Source organism: Mandrillus leucophaeus, unplaced genomic scaffold, assembly GCF_000951045.1.
Source record: "Mandrillus leucophaeus isolate KB7577 unplaced genomic scaffold, Mleu.le_1.0 Scaffold760, whole genome shotgun sequence".
Lineage (NCBI taxonomy): Eukaryota > Metazoa > Chordata > Mammalia > Primates > Cercopithecidae > Mandrillus > Mandrillus leucophaeus.
In genome coordinates, this window is record NW_012108253.1 from 633,440 (window position 1) to 650,068 (window position 16,629).

A 16,629-nucleotide genomic window follows, 5' to 3' on the forward strand; every position below is an offset into this window, starting at 1 on the left:
TCGAATGCATTAGAAAAGTTTTGTGACTGCTTCAAAACATTGTTTCCCTTAATTCAGATGCTAGAGGAGACCTTTCAAATGGCAGCTTAGCATAAGCTAATATGTTTTTAACTTCAAGTTCATTACCAAAGCCAAATCAGTGCTTAGGCCTTACCCACTCAGAACTTGATGCCGGAAAGTAAAGTGAAAACAGGTAGATAGGTAGGTAGGTAGGTAGGTAGGTATATAGATAGATGTCTATAAAGGGGAGGTCTTAGAAGAAGGGTTTGGATCAACAATGAAGGCAGAATTTACAATTCTCCGCAGATTTTATTAATAATAACTTTTCTTTTCAGACTTCTTGCCATCTTCTCATTCAGATTTTTCTTAGCAAAGGTAGTCCATGGCAAGTAATGAATTACCTATGTCTGTAACGGAAGTAAATTCTATTTTTATGTTTATAAACTCAAAAAGTAACATGAAGTGCAAACATCTTGTTTAGTTTCTTCCCCTCGGTAACCTTCATTTGATGAACCAGTGTGTAGCAAACCAGTATGAGTTGGATTTGGGTGGGATCCACACAGTCATTTTCAGGCAGACGAGACTTCCTAAGTTCTATGGATAGATTCATATTGCCAGTTATTTTATGCGTTCATTTCTCCTCTGCCTTCATGTCTCTCCCCTGATTGAAGAAATAAGAAGGGTTTAGTTATTAGGTGCCATTTTGCCATCACCATTAATATTTTCTATATAAAGAGGATTCTTTTTACATGTGCTTCTATGATGAACTATAGGAATTTCTACTTCAGTTCTAGCTACACTTTAGTAGCATTAACACATAATAAGTCATGCTTAGTCAAGAAATATCACTGAATAATGTGATCTTTGTTTCAACTTCCCCAACTACTCTTCTTGGGTGGGATTCAAATAGTTCAAAAGCTCATATTCTCTCCCTTTCATTTTTGACCTGAAAATGTTTGAACACTCTAATTTGCATTTTAACTCAGTGAAAAGGAAAATATAATAACTGTTAAATTTTGCTAAGTGCTTACTAAAAGTCCATCACTGTTTTAAGAGCTTTACATGAACTATCTTAAAATAACTTTAAGAAGTGATCTACTATTATTATCCTCTTTGTATAGATGAGGAAAGTGAAACCCAGAAAATCTGAGTCACTCATTCAGTTGAACCGTTGTGACAACTCAGTAGTGGCCTCTATTCCTGTAGTTATAGATATTTGTGCACTTCAATTATGTTAGAAATTATGTCATGCTGCAAATACTTTTTGAGAGTCTGCCATGTGCCTGGAACAGCCTTAGGCATCAGGAAACCAGCAGCAAAACAGGTGAACTCCCTGTTTTTATGGACCTTACGGTCTTCAGGATTGGAAGGGGAGGCAAACAATAAACAAATTTAAGATAGTGCTAAGTATAATGAGGAATGCATACAGCAAGTTAAGAATGAGGATAGAAGGGTGCCATTTTACATTTGATGGTCAGAGAAAACCTCTCAGATGTGGTGACATTTTCGTCAATCTGCTTAATCCAAAACCCAAGAAATGTGAGAAATATTTCAGTTATTTGACAGGTATTACACACAACTGAGACACCAAGTATATGACAAGGCCTATGTACTTATGTCCCCTTTTGGTTTTCTCTCTGTCTTTCTACCATATTTTGCTTTTGGTTTCTCTTAGGTCTCCAAGCTCTTTCCCGCCCCACCTTTTCTTTTTCTTTTTCTTTTTTTTGAGACAGCCTCTGCCGCCCAGGCTGGAGTGCAGTGGCTCCCTCTTGGCTTACTGCAACCTGCGCCTCCTGGGTTCAAGGGATTCTTTTGCCTCAGCCTCCCATGTACAGCTGGGACTACAGGCGCATGCCAGCAGGCCTGGCTAATTTTTGTATTTTTAGTAGAGACAGGGTTTCACCATATTGGCCAGACTGGTCTGGAACTTCTGACCTCGTGATCTGCCTGCTTCGGTCTTCGAAATTGCTGTGAGCCACTGCAGCTGGCCCCTCCCTTTTTTAGTAGGAGTTTGCTTCTTCCGTTCCTTTTCTGAGTCCTTCTCAACTTCTCTCACCTTTTTTCTCATGCTGTCCCCAATTTCCTAGAAAGTAATTGTAACTTGGCTATAATATTTATAAAATATTGTTTTGTATTTATAAATAATATTTTGACATTTTAAAACAGAGTATTTTATTACTCAAAAATTAGAATAAATATGTTTGCCTTGATGCAATTAATTTGGTAGTTCCTGTATGAGCCCAACTTCATTTGACTTTGCTGAAGATTTCCAGAGTATCAGACACACTTCTTTAGGCTTTAGTGAAAGACAAAGGTAAATGAAAACAATTAGCTGTAAGTCTCCTTAACTGAGCATTCCAGGAGGTCAAGGACCACCATCTCTCTCTGTGTATCTGCAGTGCCCAAGCCAGTACCTAGGAGTTTTGCATACTTCATGAATTTCCTTACAAATCCTTCATGACTAATTTCTTCTATTTGGTTTCTTTTTTTTATACCTCTCTCTGCTGAGTTAATCTTACTAATCTTACACTTGGAACTTTTTTTTACTATTAATCATTAATCTTAAGTTTTATATATTAAATTATTAACTTAGTTTTAACTTCGTGTGCAATTTAAATTTCATTAATTTGTTTTTTCCATTTTAAAAAATTTTTCATACTCTACAGTATTTTCTAGGATTTAAAATTTTTATTGTATTAATTTCTCTGCTTCAGTTTGTTGTTTTCTTTAAAAAGGCCCAATCTGTTTGTTGGACATTCTAACAATCAGACACTAGAGAATTGCTTTACAGACTGCAGTTTAAGATTTATCAGATGAATTAATACATTCAATGCATATTTTTTAAAAAGTACCTGTTATGTGCTGGGATAATGTTTTATATAACCTGTAGAGGCACTACTTTGTTCTTTACAATATCAGGGAAAAGTCCATCAGGATAATATGAAGGGATTTTATCGGGCTTTGTCTCTGTGGATAGTGGTCAATTTTAGTCTGAATTGTCGAAATTCTTAAAGGTTCTGCCATTTATAAAGGTATCAGAGCCAGGTGATTGTACATTTGATTTCTATGTAGTCTTTAAAGCACAAATGCTTTTTACATCCAAGCATTTCAAATATAAAAAAGGTATAGTGGTTTTAAATTATGTCAGTAAACTTTTTTACATTTTTTTGCCTTATCAAATTTTTATTTTTACTTATTTATTTATTTATTTACTTATTATTTTTAAAAAACAGAGTTTTGCTCTTGTTGCCCAGGCTGGAGTGCAATGGTGTGATCTTGGCTCACCACAACCTTCGCCTCCTGGGTTCAAGCGACTCTCCTACCTCAGCCTCCTGAGTAGCTGGGATTACAGGCATGCGCCACCACACCCGGCTAATTTTGTATTTTTAATAGAGACAGGGTTTCTCCATGTTGGCCAGGGTGGTCTTGAACTCCCGACCTCAGGTGATCTGCCCGCCTCAACCTCCCAAAGTGCTGGGATTACAGGCGTGAGCCACTGGGCCCGGCCCAAGTTTTTATTTTTATACACTTTTTTTATATATATATATATATTAAAAAGGAAAGCACAATTACCACAAATTACAAAGGACTAAAGCAGGACTAGAATAATAAATGAATCAATTCAGCCTGGAAAGCAGATACCTTCAGTAATATTAATGTTACAATACAAGCTCATTCAAGTATTTTACGTTGCCTTTTTTTTTTTTTTTGTCCTTTTAAATACGATACCCTAGCCCATAGTAAAGATGATATACTATGAGCGTAAGGTGGAACCTTCTCTACGAAGCCAGATGACAAGTTTTTGTCTCCAGTGAGAAATGGCTCTGAGTTCTTATCTTTTCTACCATCAACATGCCTGAAGGGGGATAGGGTCCAGGCTGGGGAAAATCCAAGGACCCTTCAACATGGGAGGATTCCATTCTGGAGGGTACCAGATAATTCAGATTACTCTACCTAGCCTTTTTTGACAAAATCAACCCTCACCCTCCATAGTCATCTTCCTTTGCTCTTCTCCTCACTTCCAGGGCCTTCTAAGCAGCTTACTTACTTTTGTAAAATCAATCACCAGGAAAAGGATTGATAGAACAACACAAAAATATTTAGCAACTTTGACATAGGGGCTTAGCACCTCTATCTGAGCCTCAGGGGTCTAAGCTGGGGGAGGGCCATCCAGCCCTGGGAGTGCATTTGTTCCCAGGTACAAGAGCGGGTGAAAGAGAAACCTGCCCCTTAACAGGGCTGAGACACACAGACCTTCTGATGTTCGATGCTCAAAGGTTGTGTTGGCATGGACAAACCTTGAAAGAGATATGATGAAAAGAGGGATCTGGGCAGGCTGTTGCTTTGTTTCTCAGGTCTTGGATCCCCATGGGAGGATGGTAGGTATGAAGTAGCTAGCCCTGATGGTCCCCGCCACTTCTGGCATGCTTGTCACAGATCCATTGGTCCTAAATTCAAGTGTCTTCAGAAGTTGAAGATGTAAACTACTCTTTGCAACATTAACTCCTATCATGTTACAAAAAAAAAAAAAAAAAAAAAAAAAAGAAAAGAAAGAGAAAACAAAAAGAAAAAAAGAAAGAAAATAATGTAAAGAAAAGCAAAAAAGAGGTCGGATGCGGTGGCTCACACCTGTAATCCCAGCACTTTGGGAGGGTGAGGCAGGCAGATCACCTGAGGTCAGGAGTTCGAAACCAGCCTGGTCAACATGGTGAAACCCTGTCTCTACTAAAAATACAAAAATTAGCCAGACATGGTGGTGCATGACTGTAGTCCCAGTTACTCAGGGAGGCTAAGGCAGGAGAATGGCTTGAACCCAGGAGGCAGAGGTTGCAGTGAGCTGAGATTGAACAATTGCACTTTAGCCTGGGTGACAGAGCAAGACTCTGTATAAAAAAAAAAAAAAAAAGCCCCCTCTGCTCATACCAACCACCAATCTATGTTGAGATGAAGTCCTTACCTCCCTGCCCCAAAGGGGCTTCTTCTTTGAGGAATGTGTGTGAAGAAGATGGCAGCTCCCTGACCTGGGAGTAAACCCCAGATAAGAAGAGCCTTTCCCCACATCCCAAGGTTTCTTTGTGCCCCCAGATGCAGCAGAGGAAAAAGAATGAAGTTTCTGTGGTGCTGGATATAGTACATGACTGCATGACCTGAAGGAAAGGAGGAATAAAGGGAAAGAGGAGGGGATCCAGGAGCCCAGTATCTGGTACGATGTGAAGCAGGCAACAGACTGAGCAGGGAAATGCCTCAGATTCCACTGTCATAGCAGAGACCATGGTTTGAGACATGGGTCATAGGAACTGAAATGGGCTTCCCACATACCAACCACTGAGAGGTCAAAGGCAGGGAAGGGCCCAGGCTAAAAGCAATGAGATGTCCAAGGTAACAGACAAGCCTGTGATACTGTTACAGGCTGTGATTTGTCAGCCTGTGATACTGTCTCCTACTCCCAGCCTTTGGGCTCAACAGAGTAATCAGTTGAAAAGGAGGGTCAAAGACATTGAGTCAGTGAGCAACAGGACAACCAACTCCTCTGTGTTGCCCAGATCCCACCGAGAGTGAACATGTAGTTATCCCTGTACCCGACACACATCCCAGTCTTTGTGGGTCAGTCCTTCATCACACTCCCTAGCTTCTGATGACAGCAGACTTCAGCCATTCCACTGTCATTCACAGCCCAACCCAGTCAGTGACTGAAGAAGAGAAGTCAGGTATACTCTATGTCCACATGTATTCTCCTGCCACCGGGCTTCACCAGCTGGCAGGTTTCCCTCCCAGCCCCCACCTCCTTTTCATCCCTCATTCCCAGGTGAGGTCAATTGGAGGATGGGCAGAGATAGGTGGCTTACAGAGAGGGGATGCAAGATGGGGATACTTCACCAGACTCTAGTAGGAGAATGGCAACTTTCTCTACTTTTTAAGAGAGACAGAGCCTCCTTGAGGTCTCAGAGATCTTTCAGGTCAACGCAGGAAATATTTCCAAGCCTCAGCTGTGGGTGTTCGCATTTTGTCTCTGGGGTAGGGGAGATGTTCAAGCTGAGAACAAGTATGTTCCAGATGCAGGCCAAGTTTGCTTCAAACAAACTTGGCCTTGGGGTTTCATGGGTAGGATGAAAGATGCCATGGCAGGATGGGGCCTGGCATGAGGCAAAAGCACGCAGAGTAAGGACACAACGGTAGCAGCTGTGTACAGACACAGGATGTCAGCTTCAAACGATGCAATAGCAGGGATATCTTGGCATGGTTCTGATCCAAGCCACCACCAACCCTTGCCTCCAGGACAGAGGCTGTGTACATGCAGCAGCCCAGAGAAAGATTCTAGGGAGTCCAAGACCAGGCACATCCAGAGAAGGTGGGAGCTCTTTAGGTTGGCTCTCCACCGTGGAAAACAGACATTTGGGTATTTCAGATTCCCACTGCACAATAAGGCAACTTAAAAATATTTCCAAAAACAAAAATCCAAGGGGAGAGGATAGACATCATTTTCTGTGGATTAGTTGGGGGATTTCTGATTTCTTATTTATTTATTTATTTATTTATTTATCTTTTATTTATTTATTTATTTATTTTTTGAGATGGAGTCTTGCACTGTCGCCCAGACTGGAGTGCAGTGGCGTGATCTCAGCTCACTGCAAGCTCCACCTTCCGGGTTCACGCCATTCTCCTGCCTCAGCCTCCTACAGGCGCCAGTCACCACGCCTGGCTAATTTTTTTGTAGTTATAGTAGAGACAGGGTTTCACCCTGTTAGCCAGGATGGTCTCCATCTCCTGAGCTAGTGATCCGCCAGCCTCAGCCTCCCAAAGTGCTGGGATTATAGGCGCGACCCACCGCGCCCAGCTGATTTCTTGTTTTTTAATTGTTGATTTTTTTTTTCCCATTTTCCCAGGGACAGAAAGGTCAGAGAAAAATAAATCATCTTTCAATACTCTTTCCTGATATAAGCAGCATCTGTCTGGGCTGGGGAGTAAAGAGTGTGGGAAGAGGGGAGTGAGGAGAGGCTAGAATCTCCCCCCAAGCCCAAGTTTAGATCCTTTGGTTTCCTTCTCCCAGAAAATGGCAGATGGGCATGGTAGGGACAGCAGAGAGAGAACATGGTGATGACAAACCCTACAAGATCAAGGTGCTGGTTCTCCTGGGCTCAGGGGTGCCACCAGAGCCTTCCATGGGATGGTGCTGGGCAATGGGGCCTGCAGAGCCTTCTTGTGGGCTGCATAGTTGGCTGGAAGGGACTGGAAGGGGAGCAGGAAGACATGAGGTTTGGGGACCAGGGTTGCAGCCTCCTAGCTATGGTAGGGCTGCAGATTTTGGTAATCCAGATGAACCAGCAATACTTTAAAATTATATATGTATATAATTTTACATATATATAAATACATATTTATATATTATATATATATAAAATAAATATATATCTATATATATCTCCCCCTTGCTCTCCCCACTTAGAAGTTAGGATGTAAAGAATCATAGAGAGAGGAGAGGGAAGGGGATGTGGAGGCTCCTGTCCAGGGGTACTCTGATAGCCTAAATGGTGTGCACATTTGCTACTCAGTACAAAGGCCCATGCTAATAACTCCAGGCCTGTCCTTTTTTTGTTCCCTGTCCTGGGACTGGGCATGGCCATGGACTCTTGCCCATCCCATCCCTTTCCCTGCGTCAAGCACCAGGGCTAAATGGTTTTTCACTTCCCCAAATCGGAGTGTTGGCTTGTCCACTTGTCATTTTCCAGGATGAGCTGGCCGGTGGGTGGTATAGAGGGCTGGCTGATCATGGTGACAGATCTGCTGGGAGACTGGGAGGGGCACTGCTTCCTGCCCTCACCCCTGCCACCTCCTGCTACCACTGAGTGTTGCCTGTGGTTGGCCTTCTCACCTATGGGGGGATCTACTCAGAAGTCTTCAAGATTTTGGAACTTGCTGAGGTATTTTTGCAGTTGGGGTCAATGTCCAAATTTTTGGCTTTGGAGTATTTCAAGAAATTCTTTTACTATTCTTATCTGAAAGGGTGTAGCTTAATTCTACTTCAGGGTATGTGCCAGATTTCAGTGACTTGCTTATATTGAAAAACATATGCCAGATGAAATGGCTCATACCTGTAGTCTCAGCTACTTGGGAGTCTGAGGCAGGATTGCTTGAGCCCAGGAGTTCCAAGGTGCAGTAAGCTACATCAGGTCCCTGCATCCCAGCCTGGGTGACAGAGCAAGACTCTGTCTCTAATAAATAAATAAATAAATAACGTTTAAAAAGTGTGAAGTGTGTGAGTTTCGAATCTTGTTCACAAAAGGCATTGTGGCTTATTCCTTCCCCCTTCTCTTTCTGTTTTCTCCTGCTAAGAGATAACAGTTGTTTGGTTTTTGAAGATAATCAGTTACCCTTCTAGAGAGGTCTAACGGACAAGGAACTGAGGCCTCCACCCCAACAGTCAGCTTGAACTTGCCAGATATGTGAGTGTGCCACCTTGGAAGGGAATCCTCCAGCTACAGTCAAGGATTCGGATGACTGTAGCCTATGTTTACAACTTGACTTCAACCTCAACAAGACCCTGAGCCATAACCACCTAGCTAAATCACTTCTGGATTCTTGACTCACAGAAATTAGTTTTGGGATAATTTGTTACACTGCAATAGATAACTTAGCAGAGATGGAGAACCCCACAATGAAGCTTACAAAGCCACCATAATTTTTGTAATGAAACTTGATAAAGGTAAGCCCAAAACAGAACATCATAGAATGGGCCACGTGCAGTAGCTCATGCCTGTAATCCCAGCTACACAGGAGGCTGAGGTAGGAGAATCACTTGAACCCAGGAGGTGGAGGTTTCAGTGAGCCGAGATCATGTCACTGCACTTCAGCCTAGGTGACAGAGAGAGACTAAATCTTAAAAAAAAAAAAAAAGAAAAAAGAAGAAATCATAGAATGATTTTATGTGAATAGAAATGGAAAAAATCCATGAAAAATATTAACAAAATTTACCCAGCTATTATTTAAGATAATAATATAACATGACCAAGTAAGATTTGGACTAGGAATAAAAGTATGAATCAACACAAGGAAATCTATCTACACTTCATGGCAACAGGGTTAAAAAGAAAAAGCATATGATTTCTTCAGATGTCAAAGTGATCGAATAAAATTCATAAATCATTCCTAATATGAAATCTTAAAAGAAGAATAGAAGGAAACTATAGGGCTCGGCACGGTAGCGGACACCTGTAATCCCAGCACTTTGGGACCCCACGGCGGGCAGATCACTTGAGGTCAGGAGTTTGAGACTAACCTGGCCAGCATAACGAAACCTTGTCTCTACTAAAAATACAAAAACATTAGCCGAGTGTGGTGGTGTGTGCCTGTAACCCCAGTTATTCAGGTGGCTGAAGTGAAGGCGGGAGGCTGGGAAGTGGAGGTTGCAGTGAGCAGAGATCCGGTCACTGCACTCCAGCCTGGGCAACAGAGCAAAACTCTGTCTCAAAACAACAACAAAGAAACAAAAACCAAAAACTACATTAACACAGTGAAAACTACATATACACATGCATGCACATACACACAAAGGCAATTATAAATTTTCAACCACTGAAGTCATTTCTATGAACACGAGGAAAAAGACAATACCTGCTAGCATGTCTAATATGACATATTGTTTGTGATGTAGCTAGCACAGTAAGATGATGAAAGCAAACAATAAATACTTACTGGAGAGAATATCAAACATTTTTATTTGCTAATAATAGTACTATATGCAATTAAAATCAAGTCAGTCGTCTAAATATTGATTAGGATTAATAGAATTTGATAGTTAGCTAGACACAAAATTCACGTAAATAACCAATTGTCCAATTATCCTCCTACATACAGAATTTCAAACAGTGCTTTAGTGTGAGGTCATATGTCAATATGTAACAGAAGTCACAATATTTTGAAAATCAGTATTACATCTTTAAAAATTTGGGGAGTTTATTAATTCACAGCACACAGTGACTCCGTTTTTTTTGTACAATTTTTCTGTTTAAATATTTACTTTTTTAACCAAGGCTTGCTTTGATGAGCAATACGTTAGTTTCAATTTTTATTTTCTTATATTATTTTTAATTATTAGTAATCCATCCATTCTAGAAAATTATTGGTCACGATCTTTTAAATCTCACACTTGCATCATTCTACCTGATTGTTTCTTCTGGTACTGTGATTAGATCCACGCCAGATCATATTTTACTACTAATTCCAAGTCTCTTTTCATTTATTTATTTATTATTTGAGACAAAGTCTCATTCTCATTGCCCAGGCTGGAGTGCAGTGGTGTGATCATGACTCTCTTCAGCCTCAATTTCCCTGGCTCAAGTGATTCTCTCACCTTAGCCTCCTGAGTAGCTGGAACCACAGGCACGCACCACCATGACTGGCTAATTTTTTGTATTTTCAGTAGAGTCGGGCTTTTGCCATATTATTCAAGCTATCCTCCTGCCTCCGCCTCTGAAAGTGCTGGGATTATAGGCATGAGTCACCTTCCCTGGCCCTAATTCCAGGTTTCTTAAACTCACTTTTGCATTTTTCTCTCTGCATTTCACATAATTCCTTAAGATCTGATTACATAGTTTATTAAATTTCTACTGGTAGGTCCAATTGGCTGCTGTTAAACTCATGCAGTAAGCTTTTAATTTTAATTTGTCTTATAATTATATGTTTATTTTCTATAATTTCTATTAGGTTCTTTTTTCAAGTCTCTGTGGTCACTTTTTGTATTTCTTTAGTCCTTCAATATATTTATAAGAATCTTTTTCTTTCTTTTTTTCTTTTTTTCAGATAGAGTTTCACTCTTGCTGCCCAGGCTGGAGTATAGTGGCACGATCTTGGCTCACTGCAACCTCCACCTCCCTGGTTCATGCGATTCTACTGCCTCAGCCTCCTGAGTAGCTGGGATTAAAGGTGCACACCACCACACCCGGCTACTTTTTTGTGTATTTTTAGTAGAGACAGGGTTTCACTATGTTGGTCAGACTGGTCTCGAACTCCTGACCTTGTGATCTGCCTGCCTTGGCTTCCCAAAGTGCTGGGATTACAGGCGTGAGCCACCGTGCCTGGTCTCAAGTCTGTATCTTGTTAATTCTCCCTTTTCATTCCTTTCATTTCCATTGTTTGTTGCTTTTTTTTTTTTTTTTCTTTTTTTCCCAGAGACAGGATCTCAAACTTCTGGTCTCAAACAATCCTCCAGCCTCAGCCTCCCGAAGTGCTGGGATTATAAGCATTAGCCACCACACCCAGCTCCCCTTGTCTGTTGCTTTTGTTTTCATTAGTCATACTTCTGGTTTCATGATGTTTGGTCAATTTTGATTGTGAAGCTGCTGTGCGTTTTGGGGGGTATATTTTAGCTGTGGCAATTTGTTGAGGTGTAAAGTGAAGCTTGTTTTCCAGAGATGACTTGTATTTGTTTCTACCCGGTGCTCAGGGGCACAAAACCAGCCTGGGATATGCCTAAATTAAATTCTCAGCTTGGGTGTTTGAATCCCTATGGTATGAATGCCAGGAATAAGTAAGCATCAAGGATGGCTTGTAGTCCAAACCTTAGCAGTGGAATCTATACTGCTCAATGTCAGGCCTCTGAGCCCAAGCTAAGCCATCATATCCCCAGTGACCTGCACGTATACATCCAGATGGCCTGAAGCAACTGAAGATCCACAGAAGTGAAAATAGCTTAACTGATGACATTCCACCATTGTGATTGATTTCTACCCCACCCTAACTGATCAATGTTCTTTATAATCTCCCCACCCTTAATAAGTTTCTTTGTAATTCTCCCCACGCTTGAGAATGTACTTGGTGAGCTTCACCCCCTGCCCCCAAAACATTGCTCTTAACTTCACCACCTATCCCAAAACCTGTAAGAACCAAGGATAGTCCCACCACCCTTTGCTGACTCCTTTTTCGGACTCAGCCTGCCTGCACCCAGGTGAAATAAACAGCCATGTTGCTCACACAAAGCCTGTTTGGTGATCTCTTCACACCGACACATGAAACACTCAGAACCCAACTTCAGAGCTGACTCTTTTATTTGCATTCATCTGTGATGGGTTTGTATGTGTGTTTATTTCCAGTTCATCCTTCTACCCTGAGGTGACAGATTTTCGTCTGGTGTCTCACCTTCACCTAAAAAGATTTCTTATCAGGCCCTATATACCCTGATCGGTTTCCATATAACACCCTAAAAATGAAAGTTAAAGGTTGGGTAAAAGCCAGCTGTAGTGCTTGGGGTTTAACATGGGCCAAATCCCTGGCTCTGATTTCTCTTTACTTTTTAAGACCATCTTTGTTACTTTTAAGAATTTAGAAACTGTTATTCAGGTTTTTAGTTATCCGTTCAAGTACCAAGCTTGCTGCGTTATGGAAAATGTATCCCATAATCCAAGATTTCATGTTTGTTTATGAGGGCATGAGGACGTTGAGGGCATGAGGACAATGAACTTCTAAACTCATTCGTCTTTTAGACAATGATCATCCACCACCTAAGTTCTCCATCTCAGCTAACATTTGACTCCAAACCTAGCCTCATCCATCTCACAATTTTCACATGGTAAGTATTGGTTCCTTTCCTTATGGCCACTCCCTCCTTGTTCCCTCTCGACTCTTCTGAGATTCTTTTTCTCCCACAATCATCCATTCCCCAGCAGTGAAAACCTTTTGTCATCATTCTATCTTGTGCAGCAGAAGCTACATCCTGCCAGAAGGAGGTTTTCTTTCCCTTTCTACCTTATCCAGTCCTAGGTACTAAGGGGCATCTAGGAAAGGGTAAATTGTACTGCAAAGGGGGCTTCAGTCCTGCGGTAACTATTGTCTACCTGCAGTCAGACACCTTAATGACTATTTGGGTTTCTGCCGTTACCTAGTGAACTTTTAACCTGAAAGCTGCCAAAAGAAAACTATAAATTAAATAGCTTTCTGAAAAAGACGGTTTAGCAAAATAATTTTAAGGTGTCTCAGAAGTTGCTTCTTTTTTCCTGCACCTCAGCGCCTAGGATCCGCCTTTTCCTCCCCTACTCGCCTAAGAGCTTCAGAGAGAAACTGGCCCAATTACAAAGCAAACCAGAAACCTTTGTAATACTTCCGTGTTCAGCTCACATTGTCTTCAGCCTTTACTTGCAGTTATCACGTATCTGCATGGTAAAAATTTTACAAGAAAATGGGGGGCGGAGGTGATGGTGGAGAAAGCTCCAAACAGAAGGAAGTTGCAAAAGGGTGCTCTTTTGTGCTCAGGGTGGGCCGTCACCACACGAAGTCCCAGATCAACATCACGATCAACTTGGAAATCTGCACACGGAAACGAAAGAGCTGTACACTTACAGTACTTTCAGTTTATGTTAGTGTTATCTGACACTAAATGAGCTAATGATCTAGTATGTGCCCATAGCACTCAACTTCTGGTACCTATTGTTACTACCTATAATTTCCAAGTATTTCCTCTGCAGTACTAACATAACATTAAAGATTGGTAGTATGGTGCTGAGAAATCCAATAATCCCCCTTTTGAATGAAATTACAACTCATTTACTGAAAACATGCGTGGCTCTTAAAAGAGCCTTTGGGATTAGGTGTAAAGATGCTTACTTGGCAAAGTTACTTGGAACTGGTGTACTTGGTGACGGCCTTGGTGCCCTCCGACACGGCGTGCTTGGCCAGCTCCCCCGGAAGCAGCAGGCGCACGGCCGTCTGGATCTCCCTGGAAGTGATGGTCGAGCGCTTGTTGTAGTGCGCCAGGCGGGAAGCCTCGCCGGCGATACGCTCGAAGATGTCGTTGACGAAGGAATTCATGATCCCCATAGCCTTGGAAGAGATGCCGGTGTCGGGGTGGACCTGCTTCAGCACCTTGTACACATACACGGAATAGCTCTCCTTGCGGCTGCGCTTGCGCTTCTTCCCGTCCTTCTTCTGCGCCTTAGTCACCGCCTTCTTGGAGCCCTTCTTTGGGGCAGGAGCAGACTTGGTAGGCTCAGGCATAGCAACGTTAATAATTACAACACTGTCGCAAACACCTGAGAAAATAATCACTCCCACCGATGCCCCGTTCATTTATAGATGCGGTATTCAAATGAGGTTAATCAGATTTCGTTTACGATTGGATTAATTTTCGTGTGTCGTCACAAATGCCAATGTAAACGACACTTAAAAGTCTACCTTTTCATTGGCTATTTCATTACTTTACTTTTACCCAATCAGAAAGCCCAGACCAGACTACCCGAGGCTACTATAAATAGTCGTCTTTAGACAAGTCAGCTGTGCACTTCTCTTGGAGCAGTTGTTTTTGAGATCACACTTTTTATTAGCGTTGTGGTGTCAGAACGAATACTGAAAGATACTTTAGATTGGGAGAGGTCACATTTTCTTTCTTCCTCTAACAAATTATAGGACTCGTTGCATACAGAAGTCATGGTAATTGGGATATCCCTGGAAGTCTGGCAGTTTTGCGTTTGGGAAGTCCTTCATCTATGCAAATGCTACATTTAAGGACCAAGTATTTTCTGCAGTGTCAATTTCTAATTTTTAGTTGTGGCAGTGGTTGAAATAGTGTACTATGCCACCTGTGTCGAGACGTACTCCTCTGCACTCCTTCATTGCTTGCCATACTCTGTAGGGAGCCAGCACGGAAATGGATACTGTTCTCTATTCGGAACTCATACTTCCCAGCCTAGAAGCCCAGGAAAATCCCGACTTTTTTTCCCATGCTATTTGCAGGCCAGATCTCGCTAAGTGTTAAGTACTACAGAGATCGAAATGGGTTTTAACTCCAGTATTCGAAAACGCAATAAAAGCTCAATGACGCGGCTGCACTCCTGCTTGGCCGACAGAACGCGAAATGACCCCCTGGTCAAAAACAGCTCCTCTCTCCCGACTTTGTTCCCGGGAGACCCGCCCCTACTTGGCATCGTTTTTTTCCCCCGGCCACACCCCCTGATAGTGTAACAGCTCTTTTACTGAAAGCGGTGGGTGGCTCTGAAAAGAGCCTTTGGGTTGTGTTGAGCTTCTAAGCAGTTGGCCAAAGGAACTTCCTACTTTTTCTTGGCTGCCGCCTTCTTTGGCTTGGCTGCCTTGGGCTTGGCGGTCTTTGGTTTAGCCGCCTTGGGTTTCACTGCTTTGGCCTTCGCTGGGCTCTTGGGCGCCTTTTTTGGCTTGGCTGCTTTAGCCTTTTTCGGGCTTTTCGCTTTTTTGGCTCCAGCAGCCGCAGCCGGCTTCTTCGCCTTCTTTGGGGTCTTCTTGGCGCTCTTCTTAGGGGTGGCTGCCCCCGTCGCCTTCTTGGGCTTCTTCGCCGCTCCTGTAGGCTTCTTGGCTTTGGCCGCGCCTGCCTTTTTAGCTTTAGGCTTGGCTTCCCCGGAGGCCGCCTTCTTGTTGAGTTTGAAAGAACCCGATGCGCCGGTGCCCTTGGTCTGCACCAGAGTGCCCTTGCTCACCAGGCTCTTGAGACCCAGCTTGATGCGGCTGTTGTTCTTCTCCACGTCATAGCCAGCGGCTGCCAGCGCTTTCTTGAGAGCGGCCAAAGATACACCGCTGCGCTCCTTGGAGGCGGCAACAGCCTTAGTAATGAGCTCGGACACGGGGGGCCCAGACGCTTTGCGTTTAGCCGCACCTGCGGACTTGCGGGCCTTCTTCTTCACGGGTGTTTTCTCGGCAGGGGCCGGAGCAGCGGGCGCGGCAGGCGCAGTCTCGGACATGTTGAAGGCAGGCGTGAGAGAGAGAGAGCAATTCGAGCCGGAAGCAGAGGCACTGGCCGGGACTCGGGCCGCGGCGCTGCGCCCGCCCGTTTATATAGGGCGGAGCTGCGCCGTGATTGGTGCGCTGTCCAGCCCGCCTCGCTGGCAGCCGCAGAGTGTCCTCTCGGATCCCGAGTTGTGTTTGTTACACCTCAAAAAAAGCCAAAAATATAAAAATTGTCTGCACCGAACTACCCGGTTTTTCTCAGATAATGATCCCCGAACCCTCAGGCTTCACGCAGATCTCAAATTATGAGGAAAGCACAAAGCCTTGTGCCAAAAACTTGCAATATTTCCCGCCGTGCTTGGCAAATTTCAACTCAGAGAAACAAAACTTTCTATTTTCTTCGTAAATTATAAACCGATCTTTAACTGTGGAGTTTTCTGACCTCTCAAATATGATTCTCCAAGTGGTTAGCTTCTGATATATCCAAAAAGCATGCCACTGGCATTAAGATTTTTATTACAAATCTGCACTTAAGTGAGGGAAGTAACACAGGCTCCTCGGAGAGTCCTGCCTATTGAGCCGAGGGCATTTGAGTTCATCAAACTGGTTTAGTTTAATGCTAAACAAATTATTCCTCATTTGACATTAAGTTTTGGACCCCTGGGACATCAATCTATGCAGCCATAGTTTTACATCTGTCCGCTATATCTGAGTTTTAAAACAATTCCTTTGGATAATTCTTTCCCTTTCTGCTCCCAAGGGTTGGGGGCGGGGCTGTTGCTTCTCTCTTCTCTGGACAACTGCTCCATGGATTGAAATACCTTGAATTCAGGGTATTTGGGAACGAAGGGAAGTCCAAAATATACTCAGGGTACAGAGTTGAAAAAAGATTAATTTTCGAATGTGATATTCATAAAGTCACTGGAAGTGGAGGTGCACTTTTCTTTAAAG

At 42.8% G+C, this 16,629-nt stretch overlaps 2 protein-coding genes across 4 annotated transcripts; both read right to left on the bottom strand.

The window, feature by feature from the left end:
• Positions 1–289: 289 nt before the first annotated feature.
• Positions 290–14,070, bottom strand: LOC105529332 (histone H2B type 1-M-like). Of its 3 annotated transcripts, none has more exons than XM_011966441.1 (2): positions 13,594–14,070; positions 290–661 (listed from the first exon to the last, which is right to left on the bottom strand). In XM_011966441.1, the coding sequence occupies exon 1, from the start codon at positions 14,053–14,055 to the stop codon at positions 13,603–13,605; it is 453 nt and encodes a 150-aa protein (XP_011821831.1). In that variant the 5' UTR covers positions 14,056–14,070; the 3' UTR covers positions 290–661; positions 13,594–13,602. The 3 variants fall into 3 exon arrangements, with proteins under 3 accessions (XP_011821831.1, XP_011821834.1, XP_011821832.1); XM_011966444.1 differs by lacking the exon at positions 290–661 and adding an exon at positions 8,657–8,874; XM_011966442.1 differs by lacking the exon at positions 290–661 and adding an exon at positions 13,035–13,296.
• Positions 14,071–14,975: 905 nt separating this feature from the next.
• On the bottom strand, positions 14,976–15,752 carry LOC105529333 (histone H1.4). The gene has a single exon (XM_011966445.1). The coding sequence runs from the start codon at positions 15,690–15,692 to the stop codon at positions 15,033–15,035; it is 660 nt and encodes a 219-aa protein (XP_011821835.1). The 5' UTR covers positions 15,693–15,752; the 3' UTR covers positions 14,976–15,032.
• Between the last annotated feature and the right edge of the window lie 877 nt (positions 15,753–16,629).

Excerpts from the sequence above, each read along its gene's own strand:
- LOC105529332 (XM_011966441.1), bottom strand. The coding sequence starts at position 14,055 with ATGAACGGGGCATCGGTGGGAGTGATTATTTTCTCAGGTGTTTGCGAC.
- LOC105529333 (XM_011966445.1), bottom strand. The coding sequence starts at position 15,692 with ATGTCCGAGACTGCGCCTGCCGCGCCCGCTGCTCCGGCCCCTGCCGAG.